General features: G+C 34.6%; 1 protein-coding gene across 3 annotated transcripts in view; it reads right to left on the bottom strand.

Annotated features, from left to right (window-relative positions):
• LOC145295734 (calbindin-32-like) overlaps positions 1 to 26,603 on the bottom strand; it is a 250,356-nt gene that overhangs the window by 95,154 nt on the left and 128,599 nt on the right. For all 3 annotated transcript variants that reach the window (XR_013869885.1, XM_080141493.1, XM_080141492.1), the window contains exons 5-6: positions 19,774 to 19,830; positions 7,509 to 7,586 (exon numbers count right to left, since the gene is read on the bottom strand). Coding sequence is in view for 2 of the 3 variants with exons in the window: in XM_080141493.1 (XP_079997619.1) it covers positions 7,509 to 7,586; positions 19,774 to 19,830 (135 nt within the window). In the remaining variant the exon portion in view is untranslated. The remainder of the gene's footprint in view (positions 1 to 7,508; positions 7,587 to 19,773; positions 19,831 to 26,603) is intronic.

Genomic DNA, 26,603 nt, shown 5'->3' with positions numbered 1-26,603 from the left:
GTTCTCACAAAACGCAGCCCGAAACGCTATAGACACCTTTATTTACACTCTGGGCGAAGGCAAGATTTTCGCCTCGTATTTTAGAAGTTATTGTCCAAATTTAACTTAGCAACAGCCAAATTAGACGTATTTAAATACTAGAACCTGTAAAAACCAATTACATATAACCATTTACAAGTAAGGCAAGGGGAAAGAAGGAAGTAAAAACCACTTGAAATAATTATAAACTTTTATTTAAAGAAGGAAAAATAAATTGAAAGGGGAGGGAGAAAAAATAATAATAAAGTCTGAAGTTCACCTTTTAACCATATAAAAGACTGTATTTTGACTGCCAAAAAATGACCCGTTTTGGCGAACCTTAAAGGTACTTGTAACAGTTCAGGAGAGAGAAAGAATAGAATTAAAGATAAGAAAAGATGAAGAAAGAGGAAAAACTTACTTTGAGGTAAGAATAGTTTTTTTAAAAGCAAGGATAATTTTTTGGGAGAGAAGAATTATCATTCCTGCTTTTTTTCACTTCATTTTCATTTTAATCGGCGAGCAAAAAATTACTCGACCAATCGTCAACAAAGAAACAGTCACGTGCTATCAGTAGCAGTCTACAACTACTTGCATAGAGAGATGGGTTAAAGAAAGAAGAAAAGACGGGTAGATGTAAAAATTAAATTCTGATAGTATGGGGACTTTTATAACATTGATTGGACTGACTCCAAAAAGGTCCGCTTATTGCTTCGAAAATTGGGATCCACAGAACACAAATTCGTGGATTAAATATCACCCCGAAAAACATGTGACTTAACTTTTTCTGAAACCGTAAACCTTTAAAGTTCGGTCCGAAAAAAATCGTCGTGTAAGTGTCAGAATTTAACCAAGAAAGGTGACGAAGATTATTTTACATTTGCATCAATATTCAATAAACATTGCGACGATTTTACATTCACTAAACTGAATGAGGACGATTTTAAATGCGTACGTACAAGGATTGGTATCGGCAAAAGTCTCTAACATTTGACGCAGAACGTTAACTAATTTAGAAAGCGAGCCGAAAACTACCAACGAGTTATTAGCGTGAAAAAAGGATTCAAAGAACATTGAAGAATCCGGTGTTGCGTAGGTAAGAAAAATTCATAAAAGTCTCCGATTCTCCAGAAAAAAATTACTAAAAAAAACATTATTCTCTCCTCCGCACGCAAAAAAGACAATTCACTGAAAATCAAAGTAAGTCACCGTTCATGTTATCAATGTGATATCTTGCATTGGATTAAATACTGTCCATTGCGTACAAAACTTGCTTGACTTGAACAGAATTGGACATAAAAGATTCCATTACAGAGAAAAAAATAAAAAATAAAAATAAAAATCAGGTGATACATCAGAACAAACGAAAAAGACGCAAAATATACGAAATAGTGCTAGCGAAAATATTAAACGAAAAAAATTAAATTCGATTAAATTCGGGATCAAACTTATCGATCATAAATTTGAATATATTGGAGGGGATTAAATAAACCTACCATGTTAAAGTCTTGCAAAATAACCAGAAAAGTGACTGTGTCGAAAATAAATTTTGAAGGTGAATCACTAATGTTACAGTTAACAGTACGACAAAGAAATTAAAAGTCTTTGTGTTAAGAAACACACAAAAAAAATCTTTTTTGGACAGATTTTATGCAACAATTCAATTTTCAAAACGTCGAAACTCCAACGACTATGAAGGAAAATCTAACGTCAGAATTAAAATATACTTTCCCTAAAAGCCGGTCTGGAAAATGCACAGAAATGACAATCAGATTCAAACTCAAATATTATATGCAACCAATATTCAAGGAAATATTAAAAATAAAAAATGTACCGTTCGCCTCATCAGAAAAAATAATTGAGGAGCTTGAAAGATCTGAAGAAAAAAAATGACATCCTATCAAAAGTTGAATTCAGTCAATGGGCAGCCCCTACCGTCTATGTCAAAAAGAAGTTAAAAGAAACCCGCATTTCAGCACAGGTTTGAACTCGGTACTAAAAGACTACCATTACCTATTAATACATCATCGATAAAAACAGCAGAAGACCGGACCTGGTAAGAGTCACAGTAAAGTATCCCGGCTCCAAAAATATTACTAAATTACAAAGTTTCTTGGGTTTTGGCAGCTATTGCCAGACATTTATTCACAATATGCACGACCGATGGGCCCACGAGTTACTAAAAAAGAAGCGGCATTCGATAACAGAAAAAAATAACTCTGACGTTATATCTATTCCTAACGCATTATAACCCAAAACTAGACATAATAGTCGCTAGCGATGCCAGCTCATATGGAATAGGAGCCTGTATCTTACATAAAATGCCAGATGGAAGTAAGAAACCGATTTTACACGCGCCAAGATATCTGCTTTCCGCAAGAAATGCATTATTCACAGATTGAGGAAGAAGCGCTTGCTATTATTTTCGCAGTTACGAGTTCTACCAATATTTAAACGGATGGCGACCAGCCATACACCTCTGTGATCATCTTTGATTCGAACCATACACCTCTATTGATCATCTTTGATTCGAAGAAAAGACTACCCGTCTACACAGCAGACAGGCTGCTCAGGTGAGGCACTATTTTGTTGAATTACAATTTTAAGTTAGTGTATTTCTCCTCAATGCAGATCGCAAATGCGGGCGGCCTTTTAAGGTTAGTTCCGAAACAGAGTGAACCTCCCAAAGACTTGCGTATTGATAATGAAATTAAAACTATGATGTGCAATACTATCAGAAATCTTCCAATCACAATATATGAAATAGAATACGAAGAACAAAAGAGAAAATCGTAAATAAAGACCAGAAAATACAGAACAGTTTTTCCATGTATGATGACGTTCTACTATATATAGCGAAAGGGTCGTCAGCAAAAAAGCATCAGAAACAGAATAATGAAAGATTTTCATACGGGTCATCCTGGAATAAGCAGAATGAAGAACCTCATGTATCAAAAACATCAAAAACATGGCCGAATCATGCAAAAATTGTGCATTAACAGCAATCATGTTTCTAATCCATCATAACATCACTGAAAAGACATAAAACTTTCTCTAAATGTTCATTGAGATATTAAGAAATATTAAAGAGTGGTTGAATCAACATAGAGCAAGAAAGCTAGTTGTTCAGTAGATGTTGTTATTCAGTAAATTATTAATTATGGCAAATTAGAACAATTAAACAAAATATTTTCAAACATAATTTTATCCCATAATTATACTACGTTATTATTATTATTATTATTATTATTATTATTATTATTATTATTATTATTGTTATTATTATTATTATTATTATTATTATTATTATTACTATTATTATTATTATTATTAATATTATTATTATTATTATTATTATTATTAATATTATTATTATTATTATTAATATTATTATTATTATTGTTATTATTATTATTATTATTATTAATATTATTATTATTATTATTATTATTAATATTATTATTATTAATATTATTATTATTATTATTATTATTAATATTATTATTATTATTGTTATTATTATTATTATTATTATTAATATTATTATTATTAATATTATTATTATTAATATTATTATTATTATTATTATTATTATTATTAATATTATTATTATTATTAATATTATTATTATTATTGTTATTATTATTATTATTATTAATATTATTATTATTATTATTATTATTAATATTATTATTATTATTAATATTATTATTATTATTAATATTATTATTATTATTATTATTATTGTTATTATTATTATTATTATTGTTATTATTGTTATTATTATTATTATTATTATTAATATTATTATTATTATTATTATTATTATTAATATTATTATTATTATTATTATTATTATTATTATTATTATTATTGGCTCACAAGAAGCTTTCACACAGGTCATCAAAGATCTCTCTTTGAAAACAGCCTGTCGTGTTCCCTGGAAACTGAGTGACAACAAGTCTCCCCAGTACACTCCACCTTTTTCAATAACATTTGCAAATAATTTGCATTATCGCAACAGCTGCTTGCCATTGATTTCTCGTTGACTCTACTTGGTTATTTGGTCACACTCCTTTTTTTGGGGGGGTAGTGATGTGACAATGGGAGAATGGGGATGGGGTTAGAGAATTTATAGATATGCGACTTCAGTGTTCATAGTTCCATGTAACGTTTATGTTTTGCCTTTGCAGCAGTTTGTCTGGCCCGCGCTTGTTGCTGCTGTGTGTTAGTTTCCACATTCAAGGGGTTTTCTTAATGTTTCAGCTATTTTCATTATTGTTATTCGTTGTATTTTTCCAGTCATTCCTTTGATTTCAATTTCTCCCATTCTTTTTAAAAAAGTTTTTCGGGATTGTTCCTAGTGCTCCTACTATTATAGGAATTATTTTTATTTTCTTCATCTTCCATATCCCTTTCAGCTCTCTGGCTAGCTCTGTGTATTTGCTCCATTTCTTTTTTCTTTGATATTCACCCCTGTGGTCAGCTGGAACAGCGAAGTCTGCGATTTGACAGGACTATTATTATTATTATTATTATTATTATTATTATTATTATTATTATTGTTATTATTTTATTACTTATCACCACTACTACTACTACTACTACTACTACTACTACTACTATATATTGTTTAATAATATATATATATTGAATATAAAATATAATGCCTCATCCAAGTTACTGAATCTCGTTATAAAAACATTTTATGAAAAACAAAGAACACCCTCGAACACATTCGACAGAAACAGACCTCAACATTGCCATTTACTCACTCAAACTATATTTACTGAGACCTCCACAGCCCTCAACACAATATACTCTAGAATTTCTGCAAAAGTCTACAATCCACACAACGGAAACTAAACACATTAATCAACAAAGATCAAAATTTAAAACACATCTAAAACCAACAAAATGCATACAGCCCCAGAAAGCTTCTCAAAAATAGGAATACGCAGAACAACCCCAAAGAAACACAGTCCACCAACATTGCTAACCTATAGAACCACCAACTCTCGTGAAAATGAAACAACACTATAAGCTAAAGGGCTCTCATTCTGACCATTCAAAAATCTTAATCCTGTGGATTTACGACGTGGAAAACTATATCAAAAGAATAAAACTCTAAGAATACTTCCATAATAACAACCAACCAACAGCCAACAACAAACGTGCAACACAACCACAGGTGCAAAGACTTCAAACGCTACACATTGAACACCTTCTAATGGATGCAACCTAAACATATACGCACACAACAACACAATAAAAAACATCTAGACAAGTTCACCATAGAAAACTTCACAAATACACCAATCATAATATCACAAAGGACGAACGGCGGGCGATAAAATCACAACAGAACAACAATCTCATAACGATAACGAAAAGTTATCGCCATTGTAAACACCAATGATTACATAACGGAAGTAAACACACAGCTAGCAAACAAATAATTATACAAATCACTTCCCAATGACTCCACGCACACATTCAAATTAAAAGTCAACACCCTAATCAGCAATCTAGATCACACCATAAAGACGACTGTCGGAAACTTAGTATCTAACCAAACTGTCTTTTATACCATCTCCAAACTCCATAAATCCCAGAAAATAATCAGCAGCATATTCGTTCACCGCCCACACAAGAAACACTAAGGTATCGATTAACAAAGCCCCAGAAACATACCGCATGGCTCTCAAAATATTACCACCTAGTAAACCTATCGTTTCGAGCATTGGAACCCCCACAGAAAACATCAAGGGGTGTATCAACAGCATTCTCAACCCCCTGCTGCCGAACATCCTTAGCCACCTTAAAGACATTACACACTTTTATAAATTCCACACAAAATCCGAAACTTGCCTAACACCATTTTAGTCACAACTGATGTACCTCACTCTATTCAAACATTCCACATGAGGAAGGAACATCTACGTGCAGAAGTTTTTTATGCACCCAGAATCTACAATACACCAACATCACAGACATATGCAACAGTATACAGTTCATCTTAACATACAACAACTTTATATTCAATAACCAACACTTTTACAAATAAAAAGCGCAGCCATGGAAACTAAAATGGTTCATAGCTATGCCAACATCTTCATACACACATTCACACAAAAATACATGCACATATACCACCTCAAACCATTACGTTACTACAGATACATAGATGACACCTTTATCATTTGGCCACACAGCAAAAGTACACTAATGAACTTCTATCAACACATCAACAACTGTCACAGCAGGCACAGGTAGCTGAACTTTGACAGCTGCCAATCAATCACAAAAAAATCCATCATCTACAACTAATATCTGCGCATTAATAGAATTTTTACAGACACATCTGAGTATGACGCAACAGCAACTACCCCCACAAAATAGTAAAAGAAGCTATCATCAGAGCATCGCGTATAAACAGACATAATTTGCTGACGTACAAAAATAACAATAAAACATCTGAATGGATACCTATGGTATTTGACTTTAATAATAACAGTAACAAATCTACACACGCAGATATTTAAGCAGCTGCAACAGGACCCCATCCTTAACACAATATAATATGCCCCCTAACCTACGTTCTCTCTCTCTCTCTCTCTCTCTCTCTCTCTCTCTCTCTCTCTCGTTGTGAGGCCAATATTAACTTTTTCACTTAGAATATTTTCCGTGAAACTATCTTTTACCGCAACAAAGAAGCCATTTTTGCATCTGGAATTTACCACTTGAATTATTACAAATTACTCTCGAACTTGCATTTCTACATCTAATCAATCAATATTTTCTATTGATTGTACCACGTTTCCAATTTTTTTTCTCGTCAAGTCTGAACTTCATTTGGAAAATCCTTTTAACCTATATATTTCTGCATTATTATCAACTGTGATGCAAATATGACTTCTCTCATATTTTGTAGTTGTCAATTTATATGCTAACCAATAAACTTATAGCCTGCCTATGCGTATTATTTTGCTAACTCTGAGGATAAGGGCTTTTCTTTGAAACACTATGGAATAAGAAAATTTAAAGTTTTCAACTTGTATTCCTTGTCGAATAATAAATTGTAAATTCTAATTGAATTTCTTTTTATCAATGCTATATCTCGAATATTGAGCCTTTTCATCTGGTTAGGATTTAAATATTAGTATTAATATTTATACTCGCATTAAGTTTACAGAATTATTGCTTGTAAACTTGAACTTTTTGAATATATATATAATTTTTTTTAATGTATATATATGTGTGTGTGTGTGTGTGTGTGTGTGTGTGTGTGTGTGTGTGTGTGTGTGTATGTTACATGTAAATAGTGTTTATTTTTATTCACTATATTTGTATGGTGTTTTGGCACCATTTTACCATCTTCCGATATGTAAAATCTAGAATGATGCGAGAGATCGAAAATGAAATGCTACACATTGACACTATAACCAGTGGGTCTTGGCCTGCATTATAAAAAATAAAATGTGACTTACGATAGTTTCAGCATAACAAATTAGTTCATCTTCAGTCGCTTCACGGTTACTTTGTTTCAGCAGGTGGCGCAAGAATTTCTGGGAAAAAAATAAATAAAAAATAGTAAAGTTAAATCAAAATTATATATATATATAATACAGAGATTGACAAAGGAGTATATTTCCAAAATATATTTCTCAAAAATAAACACTCGTTTATTTTATAAAGAAAAATTTCGCGTGCAGTTATTTGGCTTCAAACGTGTATCAAAAACATCAAACGTGTATCAAAAACATCAAAAACACTTATCTTGTTTTATTTTCAAATTTCACTCAACGTTTCTAATGGATATAAATAAAAAACTACCCAGATTTTCAAACCGCGCAACCACGCGTTCTATCCGACAACATAAAAACCCCGCAGCTAACATCATGTGAACTTAATTAATTGAATATTCTTCCACTTGACATCATGGCGAAGAAAAAGAGAAAAAATATATAGATTGACAAAGGAGTATATCTCCGAAATATATTTCTTCAAAATAAACACTCGGTTTGGCTTGTTGCGGGCTCCCTGGCGTTGATAGAACCATTTTGGACGACAATCAAATTTTTGAGTTATTGCTAAACACAGCACCAACAAATTATATAAATTGTGTATGAAAGTCATGTTTTAGCGAATGAAGAAAATGAAATATATGGACATGCATATTAAAATGGAAAGAAACGAAATATTTTTATACAATACGAAAGTTGAGTTAGTAGTCACAAGGCTTAGAAATGTATAGGTCAATACGTTCATAGTGCGAATAATATGTGTATATAAGTAATATACGTAGGTGAGTATTTGGCAGCGCAGCACTGTTTGTGTGCTTACCTTGTTCTTGTTAGTACGTGTACAGATGTAAGTAGTAATTCGTTTCTATTCGTCTGACTCTTGCTAGCGTGTAAGAACGTGTGCGCAAGATATGTGACATGACCGACCCGAAGGGCGGCTGGGCTCCCAAGGGAGGGAGCGAAAACTTTAAATTCACTATAAAAACGGGCAAACATACCTCTTTATTAAATATGGTGCGCCTGGGCGACAGCAAAAATCCCTGCTGAGAGAAAACTACAAAATAATAAATGATTGTGTTATATTCATCATTCAACAACGTCACTTTAAAGGTTGGGCGAAGACATATGCGGTGAACTGGTGCAAATAATGCGAATCCATAAATTGGAGAATGAATATTTACACCTCAAGGACAGTCATCTGACCTAGAGATCACGAGTGTGACCCCGAAAGTCTGATAAACAGCTCGAAACCGTAGAAGTGCGATTGCGTGGGAATTCTAAAAGGGGGCCAATCTAGACCTGGTAGAAGTGACGCTGTCATGGTTAATTGGTTGAGGGAAACACCTCACGTTACCCCACCCTGCACTATATAATCATATGCAAGCCAAAAAAATCAGCCAGCCAGCGAGTAAGAGGGACAGTCAATCAGTGATTCAGTTACCCTCCTTCTCCACGACGTCCCGTATTACTAATGCCGCACTACCAAGAAAGAAAGAAAAAGGGAAGGCCTAAAAACTGATTGTCGACTAAATGAACAATATTTTTGAACTGTAAGAGCCATATATATATATATATATATATATATATATATATATATATATATATATTAGTGTTTGAAAATTAATCAGTAGACTAGAAGCTGAGTTTGTTTTTTTCCTCTGTGCATTGAGTTGCCTTCCTATCGGAAGGTGAATTGTGAATTACTATTTCTTTTTCCTTGGCGGGCGACCGACCAGCGAGACGACGGCATATCAACCCTGACGCGTGAGAAACTAACAAGCACCGGTCATGAATGAAAGACTGATCAGCGCAACCAACAAGTCTTACATGAAAAAGGTCACATCTGATCATTGTCGATCAGAATAGTGACTCGGACGAGATCAGAGGTTACAGATGAAGAAATGTGAGTCATTGAATATTCCTTTCTACCTCCCCTGGCCAAAGGCATGTAGGGATGATTGAGGGCACGTTCTTGAGTTCTTTGTTACTAGTTGATGGTGAAGTCTCCCGAGCTTTTGACTGTTTATTTCCTTGTTTTAAAGGAGTTTCTAAGTTCACGTCAACTTGTTACATCGACACAGACTTGTTACTTTTGGTATTTGAAATGAGTTTCCTTGGTTGAAAATACTTTCAGATAACACGTTCCTTGCCCTTAGAAGTGAAGAGAAAAGCGAACCCCAAAGGAAACAGGGTAAGAAAAAGATTGCAATTAAAGCTATTTGCTTTTTAACGTTTATCGGAATAACTTCACGATTCAATCACTACAAGCTTATTTTAATGTGACAAGATATTATGAAATACCGTGTATATGACCATCGGCAAAATCTGTCAAACAAATTTCAATATTGTTCATTTGCATATTTTTAATAAATTAATATTTTGTTATATAGATTCCTAATTTGTATTGCCAAATTTTCTTCATTTTTTTCTGAAAAATTTGTTTATTACACTGAAACCAGTCAAATATATCGTTTGATTTTTGTTTCTGGAGTGTTCTTGGTTAAGGACAACAAAATTAAAGAAATAAAAAAAAAGAATTCGTCTTTGCAAGTCTACAATCGCCGGGTTTGAGACCACCACTGTCACCAACCTTCGTCTGTCTGCCTCTGCCCGACCTAACCTGCCCCCTCCTTTTATACGTCTCTCGCATGATTTCGCGTAACTTCCACCAGAGCAAAACTTTTAAAACTATGGGCGCCATCTTGATTTCTCTCTCTCTCTCTCTCTCTCTCTCTCTCTCTCTCTCTCTCTTTCGCCCAACCTCACCCGACACACACGCGGTAAGATCTCTGTTCGTTTGATCTGTTTTTTCCTTTCTTTTTCTCCTTTCCTTCTGCTAACTTTAAACAACAGTTTCCTTTTGTGTTTAATTGTTTTTCCTTTTTGTCTTTTATACACACGCATGCAGACACGCGGTCGTGTGTATATATTTCGGACGATTGAAATCATTTTCAAATCATATTACGAATAAAGAGCAAATACAAAGGTAATAAATTACTTTCGCTGTTTCAAGAGACGGATATTTGTTTTGCTTAGAAATGTCTTTCTAGTAACATAACCCCGGTAAAATATGGACATAATTAAGTTACTATGCGAAAATGTGCAAACCACACACGTGCCGTCGTTAAAAGCAGAAATAATGATTGACAATTAGATGTTATCGTAGTTTGCGTCACAATTGATCTCGCGCTCTTTCTTAATAATGTTAAAACACTAAGAAACTAGTTCAGCGGAAATCTGACTATGAAAATACTTATAATTCAATGAACGCTTTACACATCGCAATAAATAACGGAGAGACATGTTGAAACCTGACTTCATACGGAGAATAATTCTTAATGAACGCCACTTGCAGGTAATCGATTACTGGTTCAAGAAAATATATTTTAATAAATACAACAATGAAAAACAAAATCATAGCACAACTTCGATTATTTATGAAAATTAAACTTAATTATAATTATAGAAGATCCGAATCTATAGCTATAAACAAATCTTTCTGTATAATTGTAAAGCGCTAGTCCCAAAGAAAATTGCAGATAATTCGATATAAAACGCATTAATCATATTTATCATAAAAGAAATTTAAATCCTTACAAAATATTTATTTTGTAACTTTAAAAACTCTCAAAAAATATTTGTAAAATAGTAGAAATGATTGTTCGAAAGCTGCAGCGTCAGTAAATGTATTTACGTATCGACTCTTGATCGGATAAAATCTTCAATACGCAGTTTCTTTCAGAAAATCCTAGCAGGCACCATAAGAAGCGACCCCCTGGGACACATACATTCAGAAAATCCTAGCAGGCACCATAAGAAGCGACCCCCTGGAACACGTGCATTCAGAAAATCCTAGCAGGCACCATAAGAAGCGACCCCCTGGGATACATACATTCAGAAAATCCTAGCAGGCACCATAAGAAGCGACCCCCTGGGATACATACATTCAGAAAATCCTAGCAGGCACCATAAGAAGCGACCCCCTGGGACACATGCATTCAGAAAATCCTAGCAGGCACCATAAGAAGCGACCCCCTGGGACACATACATTCAGAAAATCCTAGCAGGCACCATAGGAAGCGATCCTCTGGGACACATACATTCAGAAAATCCTAGCAGGCACCATAAGAAGTGACCCCCTGGGGCACATACATTCAGAAAATCCTTGCAGGCACCATAAGAAACGACCCCCTGGGATACATACATGCATAAAAAAGACTTTCACTGATTATTAAACACAACACCAGCACACCATGAACCGAATATTTTCGCACACAAGTTGGTAATACCCTCTCACAAACTAAGCAAAGATTTGTACATACTCAAACACACACGTGACAGCCGAAAGAAACATGTGTACTTAATTTCTTCTTGCAACTATTTCTTCCAGAACATTCTTGAACACATTGAACTTTCAATCTTCTTTTCTTAATCTCTTTTTTCATTATATTTTTATATTTGAAATCTTTGTACGAAACTAAAGCATAGAGGCAAAATATTTTTCTTTTTTTATCAAATTTAGTTATGAATTACTTTTCCCTTTTGTTTACGGATTTTCTCTAATATATGATATTTCGCTTTGTTCAATGTCTTTTGAACCTGAGATAACTAATAAAACGTTAAGGGGGCCTCCTCGATATGTTGAAGTGTTAAATCAAGTTAATTCTCTATTTTATTAAGAACACTTATCCTGATTTCTGCATCCGTATTCGATACTAACTTAGACATGGAAAGTTGTTAGCTCTCCAATCGAACAAATTAAAATTATCTAAGTGTTTAATAACTAAACTAACAAAAGTAGTGTAGACTTCGCCTCTTATGAAATTCACACATTTTCACCTTTTGTGACTAAGAGGCGTTTTAGAGCTAAACATTTCTAGCGCTTTAACAAATGTAAGGTGACTTATTTTTATGGCAATATATAATTGATGGATTTTATATCTTAAACCGTACCCAATTTTCTTTTTTAAAATCGATTTAATTCGCACAGTTCGTATTATAAAGATCACCATATCATCTGAAATATGAAGCCAACATAATTTCGTTTTCAGAGTCGTAATATAAATTATCAATAGCAGTCAAATAGTGTTTTGTGAAAATTCATTTTCATTTTAATTATTTGACCCCTACCCAATACTGTGTATATTTTTCTGTTCATGTTGAGTATGGAAAAAGATATGAATATTTTCAATTTTTAAGATGGCCTTTCTTGAAATTTCTGTTCTTTTCCATTTGTTCTATTTGGTTTGCTTGGAATTTCTCTCCTAGTTATATAGCTGTGGTTCCTTTTATTATTTAATAATTTCAAACATAGAACTTTTGAATCCTCCACTTTTCGTCATATAAAATAGGTTACCGATTTTTTCGTGTTAATATATATATATATATATATATATATATACATATATTTCACACGGTTTATAACATTTCTCACTAGAAGATAAATGATTGATTTCTTAGTGAAAGAACGAAATAAGCTTGTTCAAACTTCTGATGTTCCTGATTAAACAATAAAAAATAACGAAGAAAATCTGACAGACATTTTTCTTGGGTTTTCTTTTTTTGTGTGTGGTCAAACGATTTAAATTTTAAAACACCGATTGGAAATCTTTTTCGTGATACTCAAGAACGAAAACATTTTTTTATTTTCTAAGTGTTTTTCCTTTCGCAGGTTTGGTATACCTTGTGTGTTAAAATTCCAGTACGTTACTCTGTTAATCAACAATTTATCCGAAGACACCAACCTAAGTCTTTTTTTTTTTTCGAATATTCAACATTCCAGTTGTGATGATGGTTATACTGTGTCCGGCATAAGTCCAATTTTTGTGCAAAATTTATTGTCCGAATAATTTCAAGTGGTTAACTGTATCCAGCATAAGTCCAAATTTTTGTGCAAAATTTATTGTCCGAATAATTTCAAGTGGTTAACTGTATCCGGTATAAGTCCAAATTTGTGTGCAAAATTTATTGTTCGAATAAGTTCGATTTCTCGTCGCCAGTATTGAGAAGGGCCGATAATAAGGAAACGTACTCATACGAACATTTAAGTTTACATTATGTTAAACAAGTTGGTGTTTATTGTTATCATTGTTATTGTTTTATAATTGTGTTAGCATGACGAATAAATATTCTCTTATGACGCAGTTTTAGTTGCAAACAGACATAGGGTACTACATTACAATATAAAGGCGTATTTAACCTTCGTTGCATTCGTTACAAAAACTATATACAACTTTTATAACGAGCATATTACGTGGCGATGCTGTATTTATCTCATACACTGGTAATTTCTTTTAAATATTTATCGAATATGTTCGTACAAAACCAATTGATATGAAAATAATGGTGTGCCCTACTGTGTAACTATAAATAACGATTCAAGCTCGAACATGTATTTTGAATGATCCATGTAAATAAAGTGTATTCTTGTCTATTTGTTTGTTAGCTCCTCATATGCCTAGAAGCCACTGGTTAATTTTCAATCAAACTTGAAATACTGATAGACTATTGATGTATTTTGTTGCACCATGGAGTCGACTAAAACTAAATGAGCTTTAGTTGATCAACTACGATCTAAAAATCTCAAGAAAAAGCTGCGGATCAAAGATGAAAAGAAAACGTATCGACAAGAACCAGCACCGTCTGGCTTGTTTGTTCTTTTTCACCTTGGCTCGTGAGTTATCAAGAAAATAGAACAACGAAATTCGCTGTGATATAACGAGTGATCATAAGGCGGAGGCCATAGAAATTGTAGGTCGTATAGAAGAAATGTACAAAGAGGTCAGGAACCTGGTAGGATGTAAAGTACCTATTCATGAGAAGCTTGAAAAATTCCAGGAATTACTGACCAACATTCAAAAGCAGACGGAGAAATAGTCTTATTAGTCTATGAAAGATCGATAGGATCGGTCTCCAAGTTCATTGTATAGGAAGAACCCAGATTAAATTGGTCCAAACTATGGGAGCAGTTCGTAAGACAGTTTGTCAGTGAGCAGTCAGCCAGTAATTGAAGCTATCCAGAGGTTAACGAGACAACGGTTCACAGAGGTGTCCAAAAATAGTGGTTTATCAGTGTTCGAGTGGACATGTACACGCTATTCTCATCAATAGACTACGTGAAGGGCAGACGTACAGAGAGATATTTACAGGCCCACCACGAACTTGGCCGAGAACTAAAATTTTGAAATTGACAATGAGAGGCCCTGGGGATGATCCGAGGGTTAAAAAGAAAATCGGGACTCCAAGGAGAAGGACTACTATGGACCCATCCAGAGAGAACGAGCGCCAGTGTGTTGGACGTGTTGAGATGCTCGAATAATTGAAGAACACTTCCTCGATTGGCAGGACTGAGCTATAGCAGTGGCGGGGAGTTCGGGCATGAGGATCTGTGATACAGAGTGACTAGGAATAAATAATTCGGAAATGTGCCCACGACCCCGATCGTAACTTCCTGTCATAAGAGGAAGCGTAACTTCCTGTCATAAGAGGAAGGCTTCGAGAAACACCAACGAGTCAGTTGGCGCAAAATAAAAAACTTAACACATGATATGTTGCGCATGCGATCAGAAATGTGGGTCATGGAAGTTTTGGCGCTGCAGGATAGCAGGCCTAGGGAGGAGGTGCATTTTCGGAAAAGGTTAGGCTGTTCCAATATTGGTACCCTCACAGGAGACAAATCATGACTGTGTCCTCATCTTTCTCTATTTTAATCTCTCTAGAGAGTTAAAATAGAGAAAGATAGGTTTCAGGATTGACTGTTACTTTCAGCACCGATTTCAATAGTAGCAAGCTATGGGGTAAAGCAAGGGAGACATTCTAAGAAGCAGAACCGAGGAAGTAGAAACTAGAAAAAGACACAAGTGTTCTCCTTGTTAACAAATGAGAACGAGCTATGAAGTATCGGTAGAGGGCCCCCAAGTAAGAACTTTGATTGATACTGGAAAGTCGGTGTCTCTAACGCAGACGGAGATATGCCAACAGTTACTAACTGAGCAGAAGTTGCCGCACCGAATTTGATGGTCAGTAAAGCAGTGAATGAAAATGGATAGAATCAAGGGTGATGTTTAATTTTTACAAAGCCTAAATTGTGCCGTGAGTTAGTCATATGAGAAGAGTGGCCGCAGGAGAAGAAAGTCAGGTTGAGTGATGTTGTGGTTAAGCGGCATGAGTCTATCCTCATGGCACGTCGGGCTGTGAAAATAGAGAAGGGGAAGCCATTGGGATACACCCGGCTGATAAACGATATGGATGTCGCCTTGTCGCTTCTCGACTGTAATCATCAAGAAAGAGATGGCGGATAACGTTTTTGTGTCGATTTTAGACGGTTGAACACAGTCATTAAATCTAATTGATGACATATTTACCGTTTGGTAATCATCTTGTTTTTCGATCTTACAATTAAAGTGCGTGTATCATCAAGTGCCTCTAAAAAGAAAAGAAGGTTGTTTTAATTCAGAGTGATGATATTCTGAATGTTCAATGCTCATACTGATAGTGTTGGGTAGCATGGAGAACCATGGCCTACTTGAATAACATCAGGTATTTTGCAAGAGTCCTCATGAACATTTTAAATACATAAAGAAAATATTTGAGAGGTTGCGAAAACACGGGTTGAATTTGAATCTGCTGAAGTGGTAGTTCCTGAGGAAGTATTTTAGCATCATCATCAACAAAGATTGAAGGACAAAGTTTAGCAAATTTGGGTCATGCCAGAACCCATGAGAGGGAGGTAGGTGCAAGGGCTCACATGTGAAATCGGCTACTATAAAGGAATCGTGTCAGCTTTTAACTTATTAGCATTAGCTGGCTCATTGATAGCACTCACACAGAAACATGATAAATTTAAATTGACTCAGCAATGTGGGACAGCATTTGATCGTAGTATCTTAGTTAACATACACATGGCTCTCTAAACAAACGTCAATGATAGGTATATAGGCGCGCTGTTAACGCAGCCATATTCCGAAAAAGAAGAACCAATTCCAGAAATATTGGAAAACATTTTCATGTATTTTCTGTCCCATTGGCTTTTTTGAGACAGCAGAATGCTGACAATTGAAAAGGAGGCATGCCCGATTCTTTACGCGGTGCAAAAATTAGACTAACAACTAAATAAGGCGGTCTTTACACTAAATAAAGAGAGTGGACTAACAAAAAGATAGCATAGTGGGTCTTGAAACTGAGTGGTTACTACTGAAAGGTTGAATATTTGACCGGTAAGGACAATACATGTGCAGTTGTGTTGTCATGGATTTCTAAACAATTAGAGATAGAAATGATAGAGTGGGAATCAGAAATGGATGACACGACCTTTAAGAGAGATGTAATCAACTTTCACTGGTTCAGACGAAGTCCGAAGTAGGACAGTGACCTCTCATTGAAGAGATATAATAGGCAAGGGCCAAGGTGATAATGGTATCGCCACTTTCCGAGCTAAAGTAGAGGAAGACATTAACTGGTTGGTTGTACAGGAGGAAGTGCTGTGTTAACTCATTGAGAAAGTTGAGAAAGTAAGCAACAGACATTTTGTGCCGGAAATTCTGATATAGTGTCCCAAAAAGATCAGGGATCAATAAAACAAATTACCCCTTCTCTTATTTTCCTTCAGTCAAAGTTCTTAAAAATCAAGAGGCCCCTTCCTGGGGGCTAACACTTTATCTCAATATTAGATATTAGGTTGGTGCAAAAATAATATCGTTTTTTGACGTTCAACTATATATATATATATATATATATATATATATATATATATATATATATATATATATATATATATATGTATAAACGACATTATTCTTGCACCAATCTAATACATAGATATTCGAATATTCTATTAAAGTTCTCCTTTACATCTCAAACACTGAGTTAGTAAAGAGTTGAGAACATAATTTTCCTCTATCCAATTGAGCTTTTAAATATGTTATAATATACCTTTCTTGTGGTCTCTTGGTGTACTGTATTCTAGGGCAAGAATTCATCTAATCTGGTGGATTATCCAGCTCCGTGTCGTTACTTGCGGTAACATCACTTAGAGAAGGTGCACCATTCCCTGTAGGTTATTCATCTTAAGGAGATCTTATTAGGGTCACGAATTCTATGTGATTTTGAATATTAAGTCGGGGTTTACTTAAAGGTAAAAGTATCCTTATATCAGGTTGTTCTAACAAACCCCTGTACAGAGAGACCTTAGACACTCGAAGATAGTGTCTAGTAGTCCTCTTTCCTAATTACCCGGATTGCATGACGAAATGATCAGTCATGGTACGACATGCATGATGTACTAGTCCAAAAAGTGTGTATATAGATATATAGAAATATCACTGATGATTACCAATATATCCTGAGTTCTGTAAACCGGTTAACGAATTGTCTATAGGACTTCGCGATCCTTCATAAGACGGTACAGACATTGAGGTAGATAATTTCCTGATATAAAATATCGTACATCAAGTCTGTTGCCAAGGTCGCTGGAAAGATGGTGGGATCCTTCTACCGCTCCAGAAGATATCTCACTACTGATGCAATTCTCTATTTATATAAAAGCCAAGTACGTCCAAGGATGGAATACTGTTGCCATATCTGGGCAGGAGCTGCTAAAAACAGCCTATCCTGCCTTGACAAAGTACAAAATAGACTTCGTGGCTTAGTGGGGGATGCCCTATTCTCTACCCTGCAACCTCTCTCCCACAGAAGAGACGTTGCGAGCCTATCCTAGTTTTATCTTTATTTTCATGGCAGGTGCTCGTCTGAACTCCAATCTCTGGTCCCCCCTCGCCAATCTTTCACGAAAAACACCCGTCTAGCTGAATCCACTGTGAAAAATTTCCCCCACTCTATATCTGTGCCTAAACCAAAACGCGGATTCCATGAACAAAGCTTCTTTCTTAGAACTGCACGTCTGCCTGCTACCCACCTGACTACAACTTGGATGTGTTCAAGTCCAACGTTAACAAATTCCTAATGAACCGCCCCCTTAAGTAAACACTTCATCAAATCTCCACACTAATGTAATGTACTTGCAATAATCCTTATCCCTGAGTGGCTTCCGGGCCTTGATAAGTGGTGATCAATGTGTAAAAAAAAAAGCACGAGTGTAGACTGATCATCAGAGTAATAACCCACTTTGACCAGATGATCACAATCTGGTAATATTGAAAGAGTATATGTATTTTAAACGCAATAGAAAACGGCGCTTTTATCCATAGTTATGAATACAGTACTGTTTGAACAGCATTGAATAGGGACGTGAGACTGATTCGAAAAATGTTGGAGGATATTACGGAAACCAAGAGACATTGGCTTACATGGTCGACAAGATCTCATCTGTAGTTAACCAGGTGAGCTGCATAACGTCACCAAGGCTATGAACGAAGAGATATACGAACTGGAGTGGTCTGTACAGCAGTATTTCCAGTCCATTTAATGTGATCTGACAGATGTGTTGAACTGGTCAGCCCTTGGCAAGGCTGATGGAGCAATGTAAAGGGTCAGCTGGATGTGTTGTCGTTATGACACATCACCGAATCATCCAACAGACTATATTTCACTCAACAGACTATATTTCACTCAACAGACTATCTCAGTTCAAACACCTTTAAATTAGAAACTATACTTAGTTCAGAGATGTAATGTACCACAAAACGCATACAGATATAAATCATTGCATATGCAAAATTTCAGTTACATCAGACAACTCGAAGTGGGTTAGGGCTTTGCTTATTTAAGGCATATTGTAAAGTCATACTTCCTCGGAGATGAAGAGTACTTTCTTAGCTTTAATCTTCGGTAGATTTATTTGGGTTTAGTTTTGTTTTAAAGGTTTATATACACCGTTTTGGTGTTATTTAACGTTGAATCCAGTAAGAGTAATTTGGTAACAGTTTTATCTGCTTCAAATTATTATCTTCAAATATATTATTCGTGTGGGTAAATTTATGTGTAAACCATTCGATGTAATTTCGTGTTGTCATACTTAGGACAGATTATATTAATAATTAACACAATCCTAATGAGATCCTAACAAATAGTATAACTCCGGGTCAGGGTTACCCTGGGAACGGTTGTAACTAAGATATGACCCCACACTTACCAAAAAGCTGACAAATAAGACGCAATTTTATGTTAAACCTAGGACTCTAGTAGGAGGGGGCCAATCAATCATTTTTTTCTGTGTACTGTAATTTTGTATTAATGTATTTTTTATTTATATATTGATCTATTTTGTATTTACCTTGAGTTCATCGGCTTCAATGTAACCGCTGTGATCGATATCGTATTGTTTCCAGGTCTACAAAACAAAAGATAAAAAGACACGTGGAGCTATTAGAAAAAAAGAAACAGAATTGAAAAGAAAATGAGATAATTGGTAGTGTGAAAAGGCGAGAAAGAAAATAAATGAAGGAGTACAGGAGGAATAAATGGGAGGATTGAAATGTGGAAGGAAATGGAGGATGACGGAAATGAAGATAAGAGAAAAGGAGGAGGAAGAAATGAAAGAATGCAATTAGGAAGTGCCGAGGGAAGGAAGGGACGGTAGAAAAACCCCGAAGAAATTAAGAAACGAAGGATGGGTGAAACGAAAGAAGAAAAGAGGAGATAACAGGAGAAAAGAAGAGGGAATGGGAAAACAAATGAAATGTTTGATGGAAAATAAATGAAAATGAAAAAGGAAGGAAAGTTTTAAAGTGATTGAAAGGAGAACATAAGAAATAAAATAAAGGCAAACAATCAGTAGCACTTTTTTATTGAAAGAAAGAAAGAAAATATATGAGTCACAAATAAACAGTATTCAATACATATGATTTAATAATATTAATTTATTATATAAAATAAAGTCAGTCGTTGTGTTTTATGCATTATGTGCTAGCGTATACAAAATAAACATTTATAAACATTTCAATATAAACATGTTTTTTTATCCAAGTATGTTTGTAAATAAAAATTGTATCTCAAATCGATTTTATTGATTATATACTATATTCAGATCAATATTATTATTCTGCTATACACGCAAGAGAGCCAGAGCGATTTTGATTTATGTTTTTCATACTTTGTATACAAAGACTCTGCATCTACATTCAATTAAGGAATTGAATAAAATGATAGATTTAATTTTTTGATAGAATAAATTAATAGATTTAGTTTTTGGATTGAATAAAATAATAGATTTAATTTTGGAAAGACGTAAAAATAAAACTATTTGATTGAAGTATGAAAGTGTTTTTAGTGTAACACAATTAAGAGTAAAACTAGTTTTACACGATCTGCTAGTTGAAAATGTGTAGTAATGCCAGAAAGGTGCATTTCAAGGGTGGAAGCAATATATAGAGGATATGTCTTGTTTAAATGATAGTGGTGAGCTTAAAAATCCAGACAATTTGATCTACACGTAAGAACTAGAGTCCAAATAATTACATAGCGGGGATCGTGCAAATAAGATGAGAACATTACAGCTGTAGAAGGATTTTTGTCTATAAATTAAGAAAGATGCCATTTCTCATTTGGTAATTTACGAATGTTACAGAAGAGTTGTGAAATTCTGTCTTATATTTTTCCATGGCGTAATATTGCTGGGAGTCCTATAGATTTGAGAATATTTTACCTTTGTGTCAAGAAGAATAAACTAAAAGAGGAAACTATACAAATTTTATACAATTAATATATGTCTATTAATAGAAGGGAAGTGATTTCTACTGTTCGGTAATAATGACACGCTAAAATGTTTTCCCACAGCTCAATAGCTACGATTATTAGACAATTTTATTTTTTATTTTATTTCTTTGGGACAATTTAATATTTAGTCGATTTCACAGCTTCACGTCAAAATGCCGCTTGATTAGCGTATACTGTTTATGCAATTTTATTTGAAGAACTTTGAAATCAGCCATTAAAAAAATATGTGCGCATATAAAACATGTTTGCATATCAAATAAAACAGTCGAAAGTTTAACAGATTCCATAAAAATAAACTTTTTGTCCATTTGTAAATTACGAAACGTTTGTTTGTATTTTAGGTGCAATGTTAAAAGTAGTGTTTGTTTCTTTTTAAAATATGTTATTCTGAGACTAAGTTCATTTGAAAATAAGCGCTTTGTTTATCGCATGGTGACATCAGGTAAATTGTCAGATCGAACACGTTTCTTCCAGCTGCTTGCATAATAGGGCTGCTGGAAAACGTTTGATCTTATCAAAGAAAAACACATCTCGTTGTGATCGAAAATTCACATTGGTAACAGCTTTGTATACGCCTTTCGACACAAACTTGAATAGAATCTAAAAGTGATTACTAAAATGTTTTCTTACTGATTAAAGCTGAGTGATGATCATTTCGTTGTAAATCGTATGTACGCACGCGCTGAACATCTTGACAGCACCGCCATGTTCTGCGTGTCATTTAATATTTTCGAAAAATGGTGCAGAATATAATATTTTTATTTTTTATTTTTACACCAAACATTCAACTGACCGGTTATTGCTTAAAAAAATAGTAGGGTATTTTAGAATTTCATTTTATTTTTTTAGGCAGCCACGTTTCAGATAGCATTAAATGCTTGTCTCAAATATCTCTTCTGTCACTGATTAAGTTGACAACTCGAAACATGAAAACAGGGCAAATCTTTTATATAATATGTGCTGTGTGTCCTTCAATATCTATCTAAATAATATAATGCTTGTTCTTTCGTTAGTCGGTACGTTATGCTTTGAAAAATGGCAAATACAATTTTTAATATTATTTAATTGGAATTCATTATTGAGATGAGTATTATTTATTAATTTATTTATTGCCGACTATTATCCTCATCTTTTTTAGTTGTTATTTCACAGATCGTAACCGCGACGAGAACTCCGAATCTCCTAACTGCATTCTCAGTAATTACTGCCATCCATAGTTGATGTTGTCTCACGATGTTTTGGCCAAGTAAGCCTCTGGCCGGCTTTGGGTAGGATTGAAACCGCTATCTCTAGACAATTCTCATCTGGAACCGTAGAGATTCAACGTCTCTATCCACTGCGCCACAGACCCCGAAGGGCAATCAAGGTTGGATTTTTTGGTCTTATAAATCCACGCTAATTTATAAATCTGATCTTCCATGGTCGGGTCCGTGATTCAGAGTTCCTATCTCGTCGCGATTACCACCTGACAAAGGCCAGAGGAATAGTTGACCAAAACGTCGTAAAACAACAACTAAGAAAGATGAGGATAATAGTCCGCAATGAATAAATTAATATACAATTTTTAAATTCGCTTAATTTGTTTTAAAAGGGCCAATCTGGCAACCCTGAACAAGAATATGTTTTTGAATGCCATACTAATATTTTATGATCATTTTTGTAATAGTGAAAGAAAGGAGTTCGTAGTAATTTCGACATGCAACGGTTTTAACCGAATAAAGAAATCAGTAAAACGTTACGTAAAAAGGGAGCATTCGAAATAAACAAGGCAAAAATAACATTGACTCCTCTTGCTGCTGGATTGAAAGAGTAACTTTGCGATTGTATCTTACAGTGTGATTCTATTATTTGTAGCCCAATATTACTTTTGGAGTATTTATTAGTACTTATTCATCTATCTCATTTGAGTCACTTTTATACTAAAAATACAATGGACACTATTTTCATAGAAATGTTAATAAACTCATATTTGCTGCGTGTTATTGTGTTTTCTGTCTATAAAACTAATTTATTTCAAGTTTAGCTGTCACACACATGAAGTTATTTATTACCCCCAAAGGTTAAAATTGCTATAAAACTAACCATTTATGGAAAATCTATCTAAACACTTACTGGTCTACCCACACCAGAACCTGTGATACAGCGAAATTCGTGAGTTGAGTACAGTGGTAAGGAAAATCGCTAGATACCATCATCTCTTAATAAAAAAACATTGGTGGTTGATATTCTTTATATGAACAGTAAGACCTCCTTCATCACTTGTATTGATAATGAGTGACTATTCTCTGTATCATCTGTGTAAACGATTCAGAAGGAAATCTTATTGTTTATATAAAAAGTATTTACTACCTCTCTACTAGCTCTATTCGCTTTTTATTAAAATATTTTAATTGATTGAGTTTCAGTCTGCGGATAAACACAGACACACTTATAATGATTTATTGCTTGTGAATTAATTGATATCAGTTTTTAAGCAAAGCCATTTCAATAAATTATGAGTGTTTTGTAACAAGGTAAAATATGTAGTCCACAGAAACCTGAGAGCTTATTTAATTAAATAAGATGGTGTTTGCATTGTGAATTGTGATTTCGTTTACTAGGAAACAGAATAGGTGATTAGAAATGTGAAAACATAACCGGAAGCAGAAACGCACCCAACGTTATTTACCGGAAGTGAACATGATTTCGTTACTGACCCGAAGTTGTTCACTGTTTATTCATGTCAGAAGCATGAATTTCTCCTATATCTACGCCGTTTCCATGACAACATTTCATCAACAAATCAACAAATCCGTGAACTTATTTTTTATTTTTTATTTATTTATTTATTTTTTGCTTTCTCCACACATGACTCAAGAGCAGGCTTAACACGTGTGTTTGTGTAGGGGGAATTGTGTACATTATTACAGGCGAAAAAATGTAACAGATCTCGGCTAGGAAAGGCTTCCACAGCTCAATCGTTTAATTTGAAAGAGCTTTTAAAGTCATTAGATCCGAATGTCTTTTTGTGAAGAATATGATATATCTGATGAGCGGGAATTGTTTTCAAAACAAGAATTAATTTTAATTGAATTGGTGTCGCTAAAAAACACAAAGCAGATTTTCCTTAAAAATACTTTTTAATGGTAAATTGTTTCAACCGTAATTATGTAACAATTATAATCCCTCCTCGGAAAAATGTAATATTAGTTTTATTGTAATGGTTTAATTGTCCGCCTGTCTAAAAATGAACATAAACAGGCTAGGCACTAAAACGAGACAAATGTTGACACCATACAGAGTAATGAACAAAAAAAAAAAAAAAAAAAAAAAACTACTCAGATTGGTATGGATCTCACAAAAATTGACCATCAGCATCGAACCACTATTGTTAGTAACCGGTCAATATCTGATGCACTTTCAGAACCCAAACTTTATGATAGTAATGTTGTGAATATGGATTATCTTCTCTTTGATAATCCAACCGCTTGTCAATTGAATAAAATATTACTAGACGGAATCTCCTGTCCTGTTTTCATTACAATTTATTCAATTAAGAATGGAACAATTTATGTGGCCAAAGCGATTTACTACAGATCCAGAAAGCGATTCTGCCGACATTTACAAATTTCATCGAAGTTCTACATTCAGTAAGACCGGGACGCCCCATTAATAAGTGCGCGCTCCTAACCAACTGTCTGTCTCACACAGTAAACGAAATTATCTCGGATTGTGTAACCTACGAAGAAGCTATCGATGTAGTGTACGCTGTATACATAAAGCCCCCAAAAGAGATATTTTATAGACACCTACTTGTGACTCGCCGACAAGAATCAGGCAAAACATTGGACCATTTCCTTAAGAGCCTTCCAACACTGGTCAAAGATTGCAACTTCTGCCAAATGATGGCATTAGAGACCCAAGAGCAACACATTTTGGACGCCTTCATTAACGGCTTACGTAATGCTCAGGTAAGACAACGTCGTCTTGAGAATAAGACCCTTACACTTAGAACAGCTTACGAGCAAGCCTATACCTTCAAATGTGCTATACAACAGTCTAGTTCTTATTTAGAGTCAGATACCATGGGCGCTGCGCTAAACCCACCCGTTCCTACTGCCTTCCCTCATAACGATAGTCCGACGAAGCTTCAAGAACAATCGGTCACTGCCGCTTTTAAAAAGGGATACCTGCTATTTTTGTGGTTTATCTAAACACCTGAAACTTCCATGCCCTGCCAGAGACACTCGTTGTTATAAATGCGGAAAACTTTGTCATTTTTCAAATCTATGCAAGTTTTCTAAAACCCTATACAAAGCCACTCATGAAAAACATCTGCAACTTTAGCCACCTCGCCTGACTGCCTTTCAAAAACTATTGTAAAAATGAAAATTAACAGATCTACGAATGCTCTGCTCGATACCGGGAGGTCAGAAAATTTGATCAAAGAAAGCTTGGTAAAACGAATTGTATTTTGTCCCCTCCCCGAGCAGAGTAACAATAGCAAATGCGTCATTGTTTACACAAGTAAGTGGTTATGGTTTGCTGGACTTACTATTTAATGACGTCTTCTATAAAACCACTAAAATATCCGTAATGAAAAATCTTTGTTGCGAAATGATACTGGACACAACTTTTTGCAACAACACTCACAGATTGAAATTCCGTTTGGCAGTTCAATGCTCGCATTGAAACATTGTGGATTGGCAACAGCAAAAATCCAGTACCCGTCACTTTTCGGAAGCTTAACTGAAAACTGCAAACTCATAACAGTGAGAAGCAGACGTTGTTCTTATACTAATAAAAAATGATTGACTCTGAGATAAAAAAAGACTACTCGAGGAGGGTATAATTGAGCCCTATATATATGCTTATAACCACTTCTGAAAACCATAAAAAGAGAATGGTTATAGATTACTCCCAAACCAGAAATAGATTTACTTTTTTGGACGCCTTCTCACTCCCCAGGATAGATGAAATGATAGGCGAAGTAGCCAAATATCATATGTTTAGCTGAACTTGAAAAGCGCGTACTATCAAATCGCCATTAGGCCTAGAGACGACGTTCGAGACGAACGGTTGACTATATCAATTTCACAAGATTCCTCTTGGCGTTACGAATTCGGTTGCCAGCTTCCAAAGGATAGTCGACCAAATCATAACGGGTGAGATACTGGAAAACACATTTGCGTACATTGACACGAAAATCTCAGACGGTTTATGTCCGCCATCAACAAATACAACCTTACTCTAAACAACAAATGCTCGTTAAACCTACTGGGATATACCACAAGCAAAGTTTTATAGCACCGGATGCGATTGAGACCTTTAGTCCAGATGCCTGTCCCTTACAATAGGCCTTCCCTTCGACGTGATATGGGCATGTTTGCTCATTGCTCCCAATGGATT

The sequence above is a fragment of the Euprymna scolopes genome, chromosome 2 (assembly GCF_053919585.1).
Source record: "Euprymna scolopes isolate OS-2025 chromosome 2, ASM5391958v1, whole genome shotgun sequence".
Classification (NCBI taxonomy): domain Eukaryota; kingdom Metazoa; phylum Mollusca; class Cephalopoda; order Sepiida; family Sepiolidae; genus Euprymna; species Euprymna scolopes.
The sequence above is the reverse complement of the archived record's forward strand: the minus strand, read 5'-3'. Positions and strand labels throughout refer to the sequence as shown.